This window comes from Myotis brandtii, unplaced genomic scaffold (genome assembly GCF_000412655.1).
Source record: "Myotis brandtii unplaced genomic scaffold, ASM41265v1 scaffold115, whole genome shotgun sequence".
NCBI lineage: Eukaryota > Metazoa > Chordata > Mammalia > Chiroptera > Vespertilionidae > Myotis > Myotis brandtii.
In genome coordinates, this window is record NW_005353967.1 from 1360951 (window position 1) to 1378293 (window position 17343).

At 40.1% G+C, this 17343-nt stretch overlaps 1 protein-coding gene across 2 annotated transcripts in view; it reads right to left on the minus strand.

Moving 5' to 3' along the window:
• The window catches only part of DROSHA (drosha, ribonuclease type III), a 111488-nt gene that overhangs the window by 3000 nt on the left and 91145 nt on the right, over nucleotides 1-17343 (minus strand). For both annotated transcript variants that reach the window (XM_005858113.2, XM_014548481.1), the window contains exons 26-31: nucleotides 16290-16395; nucleotides 7852-7993; nucleotides 5050-5132; nucleotides 4856-4959; nucleotides 2334-2426; nucleotides 1242-1288 (exon numbers count right to left, since the gene is read on the minus strand). In XM_005858113.2, the coding sequence (XP_005858175.2) occupies nucleotides 1242-1288; nucleotides 2334-2426; nucleotides 4856-4959; nucleotides 5050-5132; nucleotides 7852-7993; nucleotides 16290-16395 (575 nt within the window). The remainder of the gene's footprint in view (nucleotides 1-1241; nucleotides 1289-2333; nucleotides 2427-4855; nucleotides 4960-5049; nucleotides 5133-7851; nucleotides 7994-16289; nucleotides 16396-17343) is intronic.

A 17343-nucleotide genomic window follows, 5' to 3' on the forward strand; every position in this document is an offset into this window, starting at 1 on the left:
AGCTCCTCTGCTGTGGTGGCAGAGGCTCCCAGTACCACAGCTACGCTTGCCAGCCATGAGCCTGGCTTTTGGCAGCTTCTGGCTGAGCGGCGCTCCCCCTGTGGGAGAGCACTGACCAACAGGGGGCAGCTCCTGTTTTGAGTGTCTGCCCCCTGGTGGTCAGTGCGTGTCATAGCAACCAGTTGTTCCACTGTTCGGTCGATTTGCATATTAGGTTGTACAATATAGGTTAGATGTAAAAGTTCCCCACCAGTCAACTGAAACTCTCAGTGAAGATCCCATGATCACTGGACACGGTAACACCAGCTTCCACCCCACTGCCTCCTCCCTGCTCCCCTTGCCTAGGTTCCCACGCTGGGTTCCCACGCTGCTGGCCCCCTGCCCTTCCTGGAATCCCCCATGGCTGAGAATCTGGGCCTCTTCACTGTCAGCTTCCTGCACTCTGCTCTCTCCCACCTTCAGCTGGTACTTGAAGCATAATCGAGCTTGAAGCATAATCGAATAGCTTTGTCATGTTTTGCCACAGGTTCTGCTGTGCAGCACAATACACCTCAGAAGAAAAATTTCTTGCACTTAAACCTTCAATTTACAAAAGACTATGCAGTTCCATACATGGCCAATTATGTAATTGAAGTTTCTTCAATCCAGCCATCCCACTCTGGGAAATCTCTCCCACAGAACTAAAAGCATGAGTATATACATATTTACTGTCGACAGTGGTGAAAAACCAGAAACAAAGTGTCCACCAATAACAAAATAATGAAAACCTGAATAAACTATGGTACATTTACAGCATGAACTATAATGCAAACTGAAGCCACTATACCCGGCAAGGCTGCCCAAAATGAGCAAGAAAAGAACGATGCACGTAAGTATGTAGATATCCCATTTCCATAAAACAATGGCCAAAAACTAAAAGGAAAAATCCTTTGCATGTGTAAGATTTTAGAAATCTATGGAAAGAAATACGTTAGGTTGTTCACATGGGGTACCTGGCTGAGAGTGTGACTCTATGCAAAAAAGGAAAATGAACATCAAAAGGCATTCAGGGGCACTTTTATAAAATTATAAGCCCATTTATACATATCTCACATTCTACTGCACTCTCTGTGAAGACTAATTATGAAGAAAAGAAGATCACATTTTATCAGTACTTACCATTTTTCTATTTTCCCATTTTCCTCCCATAAAACACTCATTACATTATGAACATATAATTATAGAAAAAGAGATAGGCTTACATTTTTCAAGTGCATCCATTGCTGCTCCCATTTCCGCTTGCTGGATACTGTTAAATCAAATATAGGTAAGGTGCACTTTAATTTAAAGAGTTTTTTTTTCAAAAACAAATGGTATGGCTACACATTATTCAGGCTGATTTTCATGTTTGGCACATAAAATTTATCTGATTACTTCTACTGTCACATACTGAACTGCAGATAGGAATATACACAAGGGCATGCAGAAATATCATTTATTTGCTCAAGCCTGTTTAAGTTACTCGTTCCACACTTTTAATACTGCAGTAAAATGCCTTCCATTTATATTACACTTGAAGTATTTCCTACTTAAATTTGAATATCCTCAGTGTAAAGCTTAAAGAGGCAAAGAGTAAAAAATATAGGTATAGACAGACTTCTAATCACTTCTCAGTTTAACACATAGATTAGAGGGTTCAAAGAAAGGTGATAATACACAAAATTCTTTTCACCTGAAGACATTAGCATTTCCACAAAGCTCGAGTGGCACTAAGAGGTCAAATGCCTAATGACGTCACACAGGACATTTCTTAAAGTGCTTGCAGCAACGTGGGGTTCTCTGTTGGGCAACTAAAACAGAACAGCCCTGACCTGTGCACCAGATAATGTGGTTTTCTCAAGGTAGCCAAAGCCCCTTCAGCAATGGCATTTCCAACATCCAAGGCAGATGCTCAAGTTTGGGGGCTGGGCTTGGTGGAGACATTAATCCTTGAGATTCACTTTATTACCCTCGAACATTCTATACCAGTGATGGCGAACCTTTTGAGCTCGGCGTGTCAGCATTTTGAAAAACCCTAACTTAACTCTGGTGCCGTGTCACATATAGAAATTTTTTGATATTTGCAACCATAGTAAAACAAAGACTTATATTTTTGATATTTATTTTATATATTTAAATGCCATTTAACAAAGAAAAATCAACCAAAAAAATGAGTTCGCGTGTCACCTCTGACATGCATGTCATAGGTTCGCCATCACTGCTCTATACTCTAATTTAAACAAGACAGACTGCAGAGTTTGAAAATGCCAAGCAGGGACTTCTCATGTGAAGAGATTAAAAGCAGCTTCTCCTACCTTGGTCCCTTCCCACAGCCTATTCTTTCTCCCTTGAAGTAAACAGCCACCGTGTAGGTTCTAGCGTGGGATGGCCCCACCGTTTGCAGAGTCCTGAGAGGGAAAGGGAAGAAGATCAATTATGGGAAAGTGTTATTTAGTTGTTATTGCTAATATGTAACTCCAAGAAAAACATGTACTTATTGCTTACACAGAGGAAGGAAAAAGTAATACGAAAATTAAAGGAGTAAATTTTGTATTTGCTAAGCTTGACAAATATAGAGAGCTTTTGAAATAGGAAATTTAAAAAATTCTAACACGGATTTGTATACATTTCCCCCTAAAGTATAAATAGTATAAATCATAAATAGTATCTGAAGGCTAACAGTGAGGCGGAAAATAGTTTTAAGCAATGTCGAAACCTGCATATCATAAGTATCATAAAATGAACTTTTCTCAGTGAAAAGGGAACCATATTGGTCTGTTCATTGTTCAGTGCTCAGCACAGCTTAAAACAGTAAGTATCTGGGTAATACACCTCAAGCCACGTCTGAATGGTTTCACATCCTTTATGGACTCTTCCTGATGTCTCTTATCCTATCTGAAAGATCGGAAAATGTATTTAATTTCTGAAACATCCGAGATCATTTCAGAGGCATGCTATAATGCTGAGCGCACAAGTGCCAAAAAACAAAACTCTAGGTACTCTGCATTTTAATGACGTGGTGCAGATCTCAAATGCGGGGAAACTGATAACTTTGTGGAAAAGGGAAATTAAAAGTAGCCGACAAAAGAAAATGGAACGGACCCGTTAATCTTGGAAAAACTATGTTAAACAAGCCCTTCATCTCGATGAGGGACAAGCTCACCTGGGCTTTCACTGGGGACTTATGAGAAAGGAGCCGTCATTTCCTGTGTGTTTACATCTCCGTGGGATGAAAGCACGCGGCGGCTGCAAGGTAGCACTTATTACAGTAATCATGCCTGCGCCACTGGAAGTTTATCTTCCCCAGTTTGTTTCTTCAACTTTAATTATCACTTTGATGAGGAAAGACTCGGAGCCTTTCATGTTATACAGTTGGGATACTCATTATGCTTATTAGGCACGTATGAAAGTACTATTTCTAAACACTAGGAGTTTTTTTTCTCCAATAAAGGAAACATTGTTTAGCAGTGACAGTTTCTTGGGACAATGTATAGTAGCTTTCTGTGGGTGACACAAATTTCTCCTGGCCTGTTTTTCTTTTAGGGAGAAAGCCTATATTGGGTTGTGACTGTTAAATAACAACATATAAAAGGATTTAAAATTCCCTGTTGCCACTTGGTGTTTTTTCTTGAGTTTTCGGAAGTTGGAAAAGGTCGGAGGCAAGGGGGCTTCTATTCCATATGGAATAATCACACAAGTGTGTGTGCCCGCAACCTTGTGTGTATAGACAAGCGGTGAGCCAGTACTGGGACTGGGTTTTTATATCCTCAAAAACGCGCATCCAGATAACGCTTTGGGAGGCACCCCACCTATTTGGATAATTCTTCCTTTTTGTAATTCCTCTTTGAAATCACCTTCTGAATCAACGTGTGAGCGCCTCAAGATAATTACTCGGCTTCTGAGTCAAACCTGCTGTTTTCATCAAAGCCGGGGTTCTGTGTATAGTGCCCCGCATTCCTATTGAATTTCTGGTTATCACTCAAAGAATAAAGATTTGTCACTAACGATATTCTAAAGTACATGGCAGCTTTTGATACACATTCTGAGAAGAAAAGTTCCAAATATTTGAATAACAGCAGCAATGAGAACTGCCCGCTTCTTACAGTGACGGCCTAAGAGAGCGAATCTGTCAGGCCACAGGGAGAGGCTGACAGGCTGCAAGGAGGTGGACAGGGACACTCAAGTCCTGTTACTAATTAAGCAGACACAATCTTCCAATCCAGTCACACAGCAGAGGTTACAAGAAATAAGAAGACAGCCTGGCCTGTGGTTGACCATTGACCTATGAACCAGGAGGTCATGGTTCGATTCCTGGTCAGGGCACATGCCCAGGTTGTGGGTTCAATCCCCAATAGGGGGCATGCAGGAGGCAGCCAATCAATGATTCTGTCTCATCATTGATGTTTTCTCTCTCTCCCTCTCCCTTCCTCTCTGAAATGAATAATATATATATATTTTTTTTTAATTTCCTCTCTGAAATCAATAATATATATATATATATTTTTTTTAATAAAGATACAAAAATGTATCTAACAACTATTTCATCTGAATTGCTCTTATCTCAGTCTCCTAACCTTCATATGTCTTCCTCACAGGGAGTAGTTCTAACACCATTATAGAGATGGGAAAAGCTTAGATAATCAAATGTGACCCACTTACTTCGAGCTGTAAGACTGAGAGACCCAAAGAGTTTCAGTGTTGGGCCGAGTGCGAGTTAAGAAGTCTCAATCTGGGGCCCTGATCACAGTCACCCACAGTGACTAGTTTTCCCTCCACACAACCAGAGCATCATCTCTAAGCTCCCGGAACGGATGGCCTGTGGGCCGAGAGTACTCACTTGTACAGAGGAATGTCTGGTTCTTTTCCTTCCGTCCTAAGTGTCAGACAACACTGCTGAAGCTGGGATTTGGGGTCATTCCAATCCTGATTCAAAATGAACTCCTGTAGCAAGTCCCCAAAGAGCATTTAGTAATGGTTTTGGGATCACCATGTGTAACACATATAACCAATTTAAATTTTATATGAGCTTACTTTTAATCGTGGAAAGAAACAAACATTCATGAAAGTATGAACATATTCCAAATCCTTGTCAATGTACAATGCTGCAATAAATGCTGAAAAAGAGAACATTTAAAAATAAATGCAATGCACTGCCATCTACCAGGAAGATGAAATTACCATTTCATCTTTCTTTAAACAAGAACTCTTTAGCACTAATATCAGAAGCAACAATATAGGTGTGTGATTAAGATGCAAAGTCATGAGGTACAAAGACCAAATTAAGTTTGGCTAAGGACTAAATTATGTTAGTTAAGATGATAGACTAAATGCTATTGTACATCAGGGGAAGAATAATATCTGGAAACACAACTGTGTTAACATCAATAAAACTTGAAGATCAGATCTGACACCAGAATGAGCACATCCTTGCGGCCTGCCATTCTCAACACCAATCTTGAGGAGGTCACCCATTTACAAAGGTCTGAGCTACATTTCAGGAACAGAAATGAGACAATTTATAGATTCAATCTGCTCAAACACAGAGAAATGTAATACTGGGCTTAATGACTATAACAATATATCTAACTTTCCATTAATAAATGGTGATCTCAAAGATAATTTCATTAAAAGTTACTTTAACCAAGTAAACAAATGGCAAGTTTTTAAAAGAATAAAAATAGCTTTCATTGAGCTTAAAAAAAAAAAAAAAAAAAAGCCAGTGGAAATGTTCTCTAAACTTCTAAACTTAATTGTTTAATAATTTTAATCTTTAAGATACTTTATTTTAATTGAAAAACAAGTTTTTTTAGGTTCATTAGTCAGACTGCCTTTACACTTTGTAAATGAGCAGCTTTTGAATAGTAGACTTTAATATCTGTATATAATTCCCATTGTCAAAAATACACTAACATTAAAAAGTTTCAAGGCTCAGGGTATGGCCCACTTATTTTTAAGTATTATCAGAAACAATAGACACAGCTGATTCACACAGCCAGTCGGCCTGGTGGTCAAATCCCTCTAGTATTAACTACAACAATCAAGGCTCAACTAGAACAAGACTGCGCACAAAGACCACTAGGGGGTGCACCAAGAAAGCATAAAAAATGCGGAGACAAAAAAACATGACAGAAATGGGGGATATAGAGCTAAAAAACGCAATTTTGAGGGCTTGCAATAAACTTCTGGAGAGCCTCACGAAAACTAATGAGACCCTCGATGCTATGATAAAGAAACAACTAGAAATTAAGCATACATGGTCTGAAATAAAGAATATTACACCCAATAGCAGACCAGAGGAGCGCAAGAATCAAGCCAAAGATCTGAAATGCGAAGAAGCAAAAAACCCCCAACCGGAAAAGCAAAATGAAAAAAGAATCCGAAAATACGAAGATAGTGTAAGGAGCCTCTGGGACAGCTTCAAGCGTACCAACATCAGAATAATAGGGGTGCCAGAAGATGAGAGAGAGCAAGAAATTGAAAACCTATTTGAAGAAATAATGGCAGAAAACTTCCCCCACCTGGTGAAAGAAATGGATTTACAGGTCCAAGAAGCGCAGAGAACCCCAAACAAAAGGAATCCAAAGAGGACCACACCAAGACACATCATAATTAAAATGCCAAGAGCAAAAGACAAAGAGAGAATCTTAAAAGCAGCAAGAGAAAGAGTCGCAATTACCTACAAGGGAATACCCATACGACTGTCAGCTGATTTCTCATCAGAAACTTTGCAGGCCAGAAGGGAATGGCAAGAAATATTCAAAGTGCTGAATACCAAGAACCTACAACCAAGAATACTTTATCCAGCAAAGCTATCATTCAGAATTGAAGGTCAGATAAAGAGCTTCACAGATAAGGAAAAGCTAAAGGAGTTCATCACCACTAAACCAGTATTATACGAAATGCTGAAAGGTATCCTTTAAGAGGAGGAAGAAGAAAAAGGTAAAGATACAAATTGTGAACAACAAACATGCATCTATCAACAAGTGAATCTAAGAATCAAGTGAATAAATAATCTGATTTACAGAATGAGCTGGTGATTATAATGAATCAGGGACATAGAAAGGGAATGGACTGCCTATTCTTGGCGGGGAAAGGGGAATGGGAGATGCGGGAAGAAACTGGACAAAAATCGTGCACCTATGGATGAGGACAGTGGGTGGGGAGTGAGGGCGGAGGGTGGGGCGGGAACTGGGAGGAGGGGAGTTATGGGGGGGAAAAAAAGAGGAACAAATGTAACCTGAACAATAAAGATTTAATTTAAAAAAAAATAATAATAATAAAAAAAAAAAAAAAGAAACAATAAGTTATGTGTATAATCCTTTAGTTAGCTATAACAGGATTATTCATAATGCCAACAGACCATATCAGGAAGTGTAAAATATGACATTTGTCCATAGAGCTTTGAGCTCATATAAAACAATGGTTATTAGTTTTAGTATTTAGTGAGTAAATGATCTTTCTTTCTTCTATGACCCTATATAAAGGCTGCTGGGTGGCAAAAAAAAATCTGATTCACTATTACAATCTTCATATTCTGTTACTGTTTCCCACAGGGATGTGGTGGCTGAGCATTAGGGTGAAGGGGTGTGGAGGGGGGTGCGGGGTGCACCATTGAACACAGACTGAACTTAAAATGCATTATTCAAATGTCTTAATTTCAAATTATTCTCCTTCAAATAAGCTTTGGAGGAAATCATAAATACAAATTAAAATAGGAAAGAGGTGTCTTTAGTCAGAACATAATAATAATGAGAAAAAGGAAGATGAATGTTGGTCCTTTTGATTTCAACTTCGAATTTGCAGGTTCAAACAGCTTCCTGCTGTAGGACTCACATTCCAAAAGGTCTGCCAGTGTCTTGGTCCTCAGGGCCACGGGCCTCTTGGTCTTGTCGTTGGTGATGGCGTACTCCTGCATGCCCAGCTCCTCCGCCACCTTGGCTTGGGTCCTGTTATTCACCAGAGAGCTTCGCAGCAACTGGCCAAAAGGAACGGAGGTGCAGTTAGAAACCATTTCACTTCTGGTGTCTTTCTTGCTCCTGGTGTTGGGACCAAGCAGCCTGAGACCGACAGAGGAAGTGACTATTTAAGTCTTCAGGCACCCCCCCGCCCCCACCCCGCCACACACCCCAGCAGCAGTGACAAACTCCATACACTCCGAACTTCTCCCTAATAGCTCCCTCTACTCCAGGACTTTGCCTGACTGACATTTAAATAGCTCATTTGGTTGTTTAGTTGCAGTGGCCAGTGTTGCTGGGTATGCTGTACTATTTTAAAGGTCATAGCTTCCATTAAGTGTAATGCTATTAAACGAAGGAGCATTAAAATTATTTAAAATCAACTTTACTGAAGTATAATTTACATACAATAAAACTCACCATTTAAGTACAGTCAGATGAGTTTTGACAACCTTCTATGGTTCCATCACCCCAAACAAGTTCCCTGTGGTCCTTTGCAATCAAGTCATACAATCCGCCTCCCACCCAGCAAACTCCACTTGCTTTCTACCACGGAGCATTAGTTTTAAAAGAGCATTTTTAAAAAGTCTAAAGTAAGCCTCGAGTTTTGTGGCACTAATGCTAATTTCGTTATTACAGTATTTGGGGAAGTGATGATTTAGTAAGTACTATTTAAAATATTTAAATTATTTACTACATCTTTACTTTTATTATTTTAAAGGTTACTACTACATATCCTGAGTTACAGTTTTTCAAACTGAGACCCTATATCTGTAATCAGGTGAAAATATAATTTTCATAGTTTAACTTCAGGAACTCAAAACAAAAATTTCTATGAAGAATTTCAGTGAACTAGAGTCCTCTATTACTATCCAAGTAGTAACACTAAGCAGTGCGTGAAAATTACGCAACCAACCCATGGGAGAGGTGCCCATAAAACATGCCTGGTTTGGGATTTTAACACTCACTAACCACTCATTCTAGGGGGAGAGGGGAGGGAGACACATGGCAGGAGGGGTAGATACAAAGATGGGAACCCACCCAGCAAATCTGAAAATAAGTGTCCCCAATCTCTCAGATTTGGGGGAATAATGTATCAATAGCTAGGACTTTTCTATCAACAGATATAACAAATTCTTAGTCTGTTACAATTCCTCGCTGTTTAGAAACACCCCTGGCACCAGGGCCAAGGAGCCAGCAGGAAGCAGCTGAGAGCGGGACTGGTTTTATATCATCCCCCCGCCCCGCTCCAAATCCCACTTTATTAGATGCAAGTTTTATGCTCTGTGGCTCCATCGTGTCAACTAAGCTTATGAAAATCTGGATTTATTCTCAATGCTTGAGATTGCATCCTTGACAATAGATAAATAAGAAACAATATGTTCTTAATTTGTCTGACAATGATTCATGAAGCAGAATTACAACTTGATCTTCATAAGCCATGCTTGCTGTTGAGTTACAGACTATTTATTCTTCGCTTGTATTTGCTCCCATCCTTCTCCTATTTCTCCCAACTCTTTTCTTCAATATAGTGTTTCATTAAAACTAATATCCACGGAGAAGCTCAAAATTAAAAAGGCCTAGCACATAACATTAATAGGAGACCCAACCAATAAGGGAGTCCACCAGCCTAATATCTTGTAATTACAGAATAATTGAGCCGGCAGGGAGACATCCTTTTTGGTTTGGATTTCTACTGGCAGGGGCAGGGTTCTCCAAGCAGAGGCCCTGGGGGAGTAGGAGGGCTATTTTGAAAATATGGCAAAGCTGAGCAAGTCGGGTTCTCTCTCAATATGTGAGTTTGCTGAGAGGAGAAAACTCTTATTTAGGCCGAAATAGGGAGATTCCATGCCTCAGAATCAACAAGCCTGATGCACACATGAGCACCGATCACCGGGCCCCCATGGCCACCTGCCAGCATAGGGCCCACCCAGTGCTGTGCAGCAACGCTGTCTGCAGGGAAGGAAGAAAGCAGTGAAGATGATACAGGAATGCTCGGATTTTATTTAAAATACACCCTGACAGGTCTCAAAGCAGCAGGATGGCCAGCAGAAAGTGAGATCTTTTGTCAAGACTCAGAGCCTGAACTAAGTCATTGGGGGGGAGGTGGGGAGGAAGCTGTAAGTCACCCATATTTTTAGAGTCAGTACAAATTTAGATGAGTTGAAAAGAGGTAAGACCTCACGCTTTACCTACACAAAAAGTCTGAATGGCAGGCAATACTTTAAATGACAACTTGCACCCTTGGCCTTTGCTGGACTCTGCTTCCTAATGAACCGTGCTGCTTGCCAACCAGTGGGATCAAGGGGACCGCAAGGCAGAACACCCCCAGAGGTCATGGCAGCGCAGCGTGCTGTGTGGAGGCCGAGGCTAGGCTACGCCCTGTGCTGAGAGCTGAGGCCCACGAGACGATCAGACACCCAGGCTGCCCTCTGGGGAATGCTAACCTCTGAGGAACCAACACACAGACTGGCCACTGCGACACGCCGTGGAAGCTGCGGTGACAGCACCAGCCCCTGGAGGGCCTGCCCGGGTACAAACGTTTCAGAGGCTCACTGACTGTTCCATCAGGCACTTTTGAGACATGGTGCTCAGACCTCTTCCAAGAACCAAGGAATTCGAATTTCTGGGGATGTGACCTGAACATATGCATTTAAAATTTTTTTCATGTAGCTGGATTCTGACTAATATTGAGTCAGAACCGAAAAAGAATGAGTCTGCCAGGAGAGTGGGTGCTGTGGTCTGAATCTCTGTGTCCCCCTAAAATGCGTATGTTGAAATCCTAACCCCTAAAGATGATGGTATCGGGGCCTTTAGGAGGTGATTAGGTCACCAGGGTGCAGGCCTCATGAATGGGATTAATGCCCTTATAAACGAAGCCCCAAAGAACTCTCCAGCCGCTTCCTCCACGTTAGTATACAATGAAAGTCTGCACTCGGGAGAGGGCCCTCACCTGACCATGTGGGTACTGTGACCTTGGACTTGCGGCCTCCAGAAATGTGAGCAACCAATTACTGTTCATGAGCCACCCAGTCTGTGGTATTTTGATACAGCAGCCTGGATGGACGAGACAGTGGGGAAGGGTTTTCCAGGAAGAGGGAACAGCTCTGGGGACCATGACACAGCAGGGTGATTACTGGCTGGAAGTGGAGGAGAAGCCAGGACCGAGTGCAGGAGAGCTAACACAGGTGAGGCTGGCCAGCCTCTGGGCAGAGAGGGCCTTGTGGGTGATATAAAGAACTCTGTACTTTCCTGCTTTGGGGAGGAATCCCCAAAGGTGTCAAAAGGGAGCAGTGGCAAAGACTTTTTTTATTTCAGAGAGATGATTTTTGAAGGGGTGGATGAATATGAAGGGGGCAAGACATGAGGTTAGAAAGCCTGCAGATGTTGATGCTATAAATATCTGTTTTTCACTTTTTAGCAGAAGTTTAGAAAACAAACATTAAGCACCCAATTGGGCATGCGATAGCTATCAAGACTATTTTGCAAACACTGCCTCCTGTTAGATATGCAGTAAAAAGTAAGACTCGGCGCCAGGCTGCCTGGGTTCAAACTGTGGCCCTACCGCTTCCTGGCTAAGTGACCCTGTGTAAGTTCCCATCTCTCTCTAAGGCTCGGTTTCTGCATCTATTTAATGGGGGAAGTAGCACCTGCCACACGGGGTGGTAATGAGGATTCGAGTGAACGAATATACAATCCAAGTACAAGGACCAGCACATAATAAACACCCAGCAATGTTTGCTGCCGCTGTTATCCATAACAGCATCATCATTAGGTAAGATATGCTTCCTCTCTGGTTATAGCAAAAAGGTTATAGGAAGTTGTAGGAATCCTTGTGAATTTGTCTTCTGTAGAATGTTCTGTATACCTATCCACTCACTGTCTCCAAAGCTCTCCATTTTGCCAAATGCTAAGCTGTCTTCCTTTTTAACCAACTGCCGCCCTCCCCCGCAAAATTAATTTTATTTGAAATCACCAGAAAACATGAAGAAAGCTGTTGTCCGGGCTCTCTGTAAAGCTGAGAAAAAAACTGCTGAGTTCCTGATGCACTGGCAGGGACCCAAATAAATATCCCAAATCTCAAACTCTGTTTCTGAGAATTCAGGATGTTTTCTATTATCTCAGCACAGCAGTCTTTTATAATTAGTTTAAACCTTAAATTTTAATGAGGAAAAGGTTTATTGGTTTAAAACAAATAAAAAAACCATATTGGCATTCCTCCTTCAACCACTCTCTCGGTTCTCGATGCTGAAGAGGAACCCACAGCTGTGGGACACGAGCTACCAGAGGGCCACCTGGTGTGAAATAAGTAGACTGTGATTACTATTTGGAGGACTTTAATACGAGAGCATGGGGTGAAAGCCGAATATATCATTAGAAGTGACAGGGATGTGCCGCACAGGTCTATTACACTAGGAGTGTCGCCAGATGCTCTTCATTTCCCGTGGTAACTAAAGAAAAGGTACACAAATGCGAGCAGGCAGGATGCAGAAGGCAAATAATACCAGTGACAGAAATTTTCACCCAGGAGGCTGTGGAATCTATCCTCTCAAGGAGATCTTGTGGATAGGGTACCGTTTGTCTGAATGATTTATGCTTAGTGCTCTGGAGGTGGCAGGAGGGGATTAGATCACCGGTTTTCAAGCTTTTTATTTGTAATCCTTGCTTTCTCATTCTCCCAAGTTATTCCACTAAAAAGAAAAAATTCTGCAAGTTCATCTTGCTAGTGCACACGACCATAGTAGGCATGGGGTTAGCAACTATTTTTAGCTCAGTATCTTAGAGTAAAGGTTGAGAAGAATGAAAGAATTAAAACTTGAAAAGTTAAAACCTGAAAATGTGGGAAGACAGGCATTTTGGTCTGAGTAAATGCTCTTTGTGTCCCTCTTACTATACTTACCCTTACTCTACTGGGTAGGTTCTACCCAAAAAAACAAAAACTTCAGTCTATGAATTAGAACCACTTCCTTCTACATTCCAATCAAATTCGGTCCTCCTAGAACAATTACATAAGCCCAATGTTCCTCCCCAAGAGGCCATTTTGACTTGAACTTGTAAAACACTATGTTTTTCCCCATCAGCATTCAAAACCTGAAAACCATGATTTCATTTGCTCAACTGTCCTTATTCACTGTAAAACCAATGTGCAAGGCAATGGCTCAAAGCTAACTAATGCCTCTCAGTGCGAATTACTGGCTGTGTGTTCTTTAATCATAATAATGAACATTTTGCCATCACCCTCCAAGAAATTCAACTGTAACAAATAATCCCCCACAATTTTTAATTAATTTTAACCTTTAGACATTCCTAAATAAGTTTTCAGCTTCTTTCCTGAAACATGAAACAATGGCCACTTCCCTCCAGTGCCACTTCCACTTCCTTCTCTATCACTTACGTCTTCATCAAATATGTACAGGGACCGACCGTATGCCGGGCCCTGCTGGGCATACAGTAGTACATAAAAACATGCTCTCGCGGAACTTGCAGGTTAGTGGGACAGGCAAACTGAAACAAGCACCAGGAAGGAAAGCACGTGAGGTTTTGACTGGGGGCCACCGGGGAAAGCGTCCCGGAATCCAGAAGTCCCGTCAGAACCGGCATCTGATGGAACTGAAGCAAGGGCTGGAAGCAGAACGGGCTGCAGACAGAAGAACAGGCTAAGAAACAGTAGCTAAAGAGGTGAGAGGAAACCCAAGAAAGTACAGTGTGACAGAAGCCAATGCGAGACAGTGCTTCCCGGAGGGAGGAAGCAAGCACTCTCACCACTGAGTTAGTATCTTTTGAAATATGTGTTTAACTGATGATAGATCATCTTTGTTTTGCCAGCAGATCTGTTAGTCCTATTGACTTTTATCAATGCTTTCTGTGAATATAGTTAATAAAAACCATTATATATATAATAATTTTGCCATTTGTTAACATCTTTCTAATAAGCTATCCAAAAACTGTCATTTTAAGACAGCAAGGCTGATGAACACATTTTGAATAAAACTACAGTTATGGTATTGAAATGATTTTGGAAAAAATACAAAACCAGAGTTACTATCATAGTCCTGGTTTTATTTTTATCCAGACCTTGGACAGAACAACTTTCTGAGTTTTGGTTTCAATGCTGGGGTAGGGGTATGGAGGTGTGTATGCAGTGACTAAGACGGGAAGCAGTGAACTTACTGATCTACAATATCCCACCTCCACAAAATCCTAGAGTTCATAAATAACTTGTGTGAATACAGCGGTGAATGTGTATACTTAAGTCACACATTTTCAACAGTGGTCTCTATATGGCCATAAAATGAATTACTACTTCAAGCCATTTGGTTTGGTTTGGCCATTTCTCAGACCAACCAGATATTCTGACAGCTACAAAGTCTATTCCCTAATGGAATATACTGAAGGAGCACTTATTGATTCCCTAACACAGAGCAAGATTCTAGACACTAATTTATTTCTGATATATGCTTATATGTTCTTAAGGTTTTAATATTAACTCAAGAGGAAAACAATTTCTTTTCCATCCAAAAGCAGTTAACTCTGGTAATCAAACTGTGCCTTTTAAATTAAATTTAAAATAACAGTACTGCGTATTTCTCATATAATGATTCAAGGGGTATGGTCGAAGCACAATAATAAATATTCATCAGGTGAGTGAGTGAAAGGACTGTATTTTGTTGGGCTTAGAAATTCTGCTGAGAAAAATCACATTTAAACATAGCAAATCACCATAGTCTCTCTAATTCTAATATTTGTGTCTCATATAAACTATTTCCAGGGTTCATGGTTGCAGAGATAAGATCCAATTCTATTCAAAGCAAAACATGCATAAAATTTGTAGGAATGCAAAGTACAAAAGACTTGTTATCTGCTTCAAGCATAATAAAAAAGAGAGTGTGCATTATAGTGCACTGCTACTGCAAGCCTCCCTCTTCCAAGGGGGATACTTTCCAAGATCCCCACTGGATGCCTCAAACTGCAAAAATACCAAAACCTACATATACTATGTTTTCCTATATAAAGTTGAATTTATACAGTAGGCATAGTAAGAGACTAACAATAATGACTAATAATAAAATAGAAAAATTAGAGAGAAAGAGAGGAAGAGAGGACAGGTAGCATACACAGCAGGAATCTGCTAGCATGTCAAACTCACGCCAGCGGGTCGCATATTTGACATGCTTGCAATGATTCACATACCGGGCAAGAGTGGAACGGCACAGGATTTCATCACACTACTCAGAACTGCACACAACTTAAAACTTACAAATAGTTTATTGGAATTTGATCACAGGTAAATGGAAACTGCAAAAGTGAAACCGCAGATAAGATGGGACTACTGTCTTTTTCTTTTGCCCAATAAAGTATTTGCTTTCTCAATGCCCAATTCTAGAGGGACTATTCCAGAGTTATTTCTTATGCTTTGGAGACTATCACGACTGGCTTCCAGATACGTTTGTTCACCATTCCAGCTATATTACTGATCAGTTTTACAGAGTAAAAGTACACAGCAAATAAAAAAAGCTCAATAAAACATTATAAAATGAGACAAAAGTGAGAGGAACGGGAACTGTTTCACTTTGCCCATCAATTAAACTTGTTTCTGTAAGTCCCTTTCAATTCCACCATGGTCTAGCAAACTGCTGAGTCCCTGTTGCCTCTCTGCCTTCTGATTTGTCATGCTGTGCACTTGTTTTGGCATTCCCAATGTGTGGAATGACTTTGTATAGAAATTTCTTCCCACTAACTTCCAAAGGCCAAATACTAGCTAACTTTAAAGACTCAAACATCACCTTATCAATGAAGCTTTCTTAGAACTCCATACTCAAAAGAAACCTGATCTTTTCCTAAAGAGGACAAGCCAGCAGCTTACCTATGCCTCTTTAAAACATTTAAGATGGTTCTCCCTTGTATTTATATAACTTACACTTTATGTATGTGTAAACACATACACACGATAGACAGATGATAGATAGATAGATAGATAGATAGATAGATAGAATTTGTAGTTATTTACTTACATTTTTAACTTCTAATAGTTTTTAAACTCTTTATGGGTGGAGTAGGTGTCAACTAATATTTGCTCCCCCCATGAAGCCTAGCTCAATGTCTTGCACAAAGTAATCACTAAATGAAAAAGTATAAAGTAAGTTCTTACCATATATTGCTTTGTACACAATTTGCATAAAGAAATGAATAAAAACATATGATATGCATGCTAAAGCCACCAAGAACTAAGTCATCAATTACATAACTAGATATTTGGCTCTTCTAACCTTCTATTAAAGCAATCTTATTGGAGGGAATGACTTAATACAAACTCACAGTTAAGTGTCCTTCATGATGATCTGGGAAATGAATGAATAAGTACTCTGTGGCTACCAGCTGCATTATGGAGTCGCCCAGGAATTCCATCCTCTGGTTGTGGCCTCTGAATAAAGAAACATCAATGTAAAGGGGCCAATTAGGATTTCAAAACAACCAGAATTTTTTAAAACGACAATATTTTAAAAGCCAATGTATTTGTTTATCTTGCTTTAAAGCACAAAACTAAATACAATTTCCTAAGACCTGAAGTTGAGAAGAGGTCTAAGTCTATATAGGTTGAGTTTCAAAAAAGAGTAAAGTGAATACTATCTAAAGACTGAACAACTGCTAACATAAAGACTGGTATATAGTGCCTGATCAGAAGCTGGGGAGTATCAATTGAAAGATAAAGTACAGTACAGACAACAATCTTGCACAGACAATCTCTATATAGACAAAACAAAGCAAAAAGGTCCAAGAATTTTCTTTACTAAAATTTATCTCTTTAATTGAAATATGGGGTGGCAAAAGTAGGTTTCGAGTTGTGAGTATGCAAAACAGAGTTTATTGTTGTATTATTATTTATTATTTTGTATTTTCCCATATGAACAGCTGGCCTACTTTTGCCCACCCCTGTATATTCTCCATTAATCAAATCTGGAATCTAGTTTAAGAATGCTTAAAAACTATGACAAGATTCTTTAATCTTTACAGTTTAAAGAGAGTTGCGGATATTTGATTTGACAAAAAATTGAATATAAAACAGCATGCAAAGAAATAACATTTTGGTTATGCTCTTTATTATACTAGCTCATCTTTAAATCACTCATGTAGAGCAAGGGTTGGAGGGCCTAATTCAGCCCATAGCCTGTTTCTGTAAATAAAGTTAAACTGGGACCCAGCATGTTCATCCACTTATATTTTTTCTATGGCTGCTTTTATGCTACTATGGCAGAATCTAATCACTGAGACAGAGACCACATGGCCTCTAAAGCCCCAAATATTTAATATCTGTCCCTTTACAGAAAAAATGTTTACTCCCTTCACACTTCTCTTATACTTAATGGAAAAA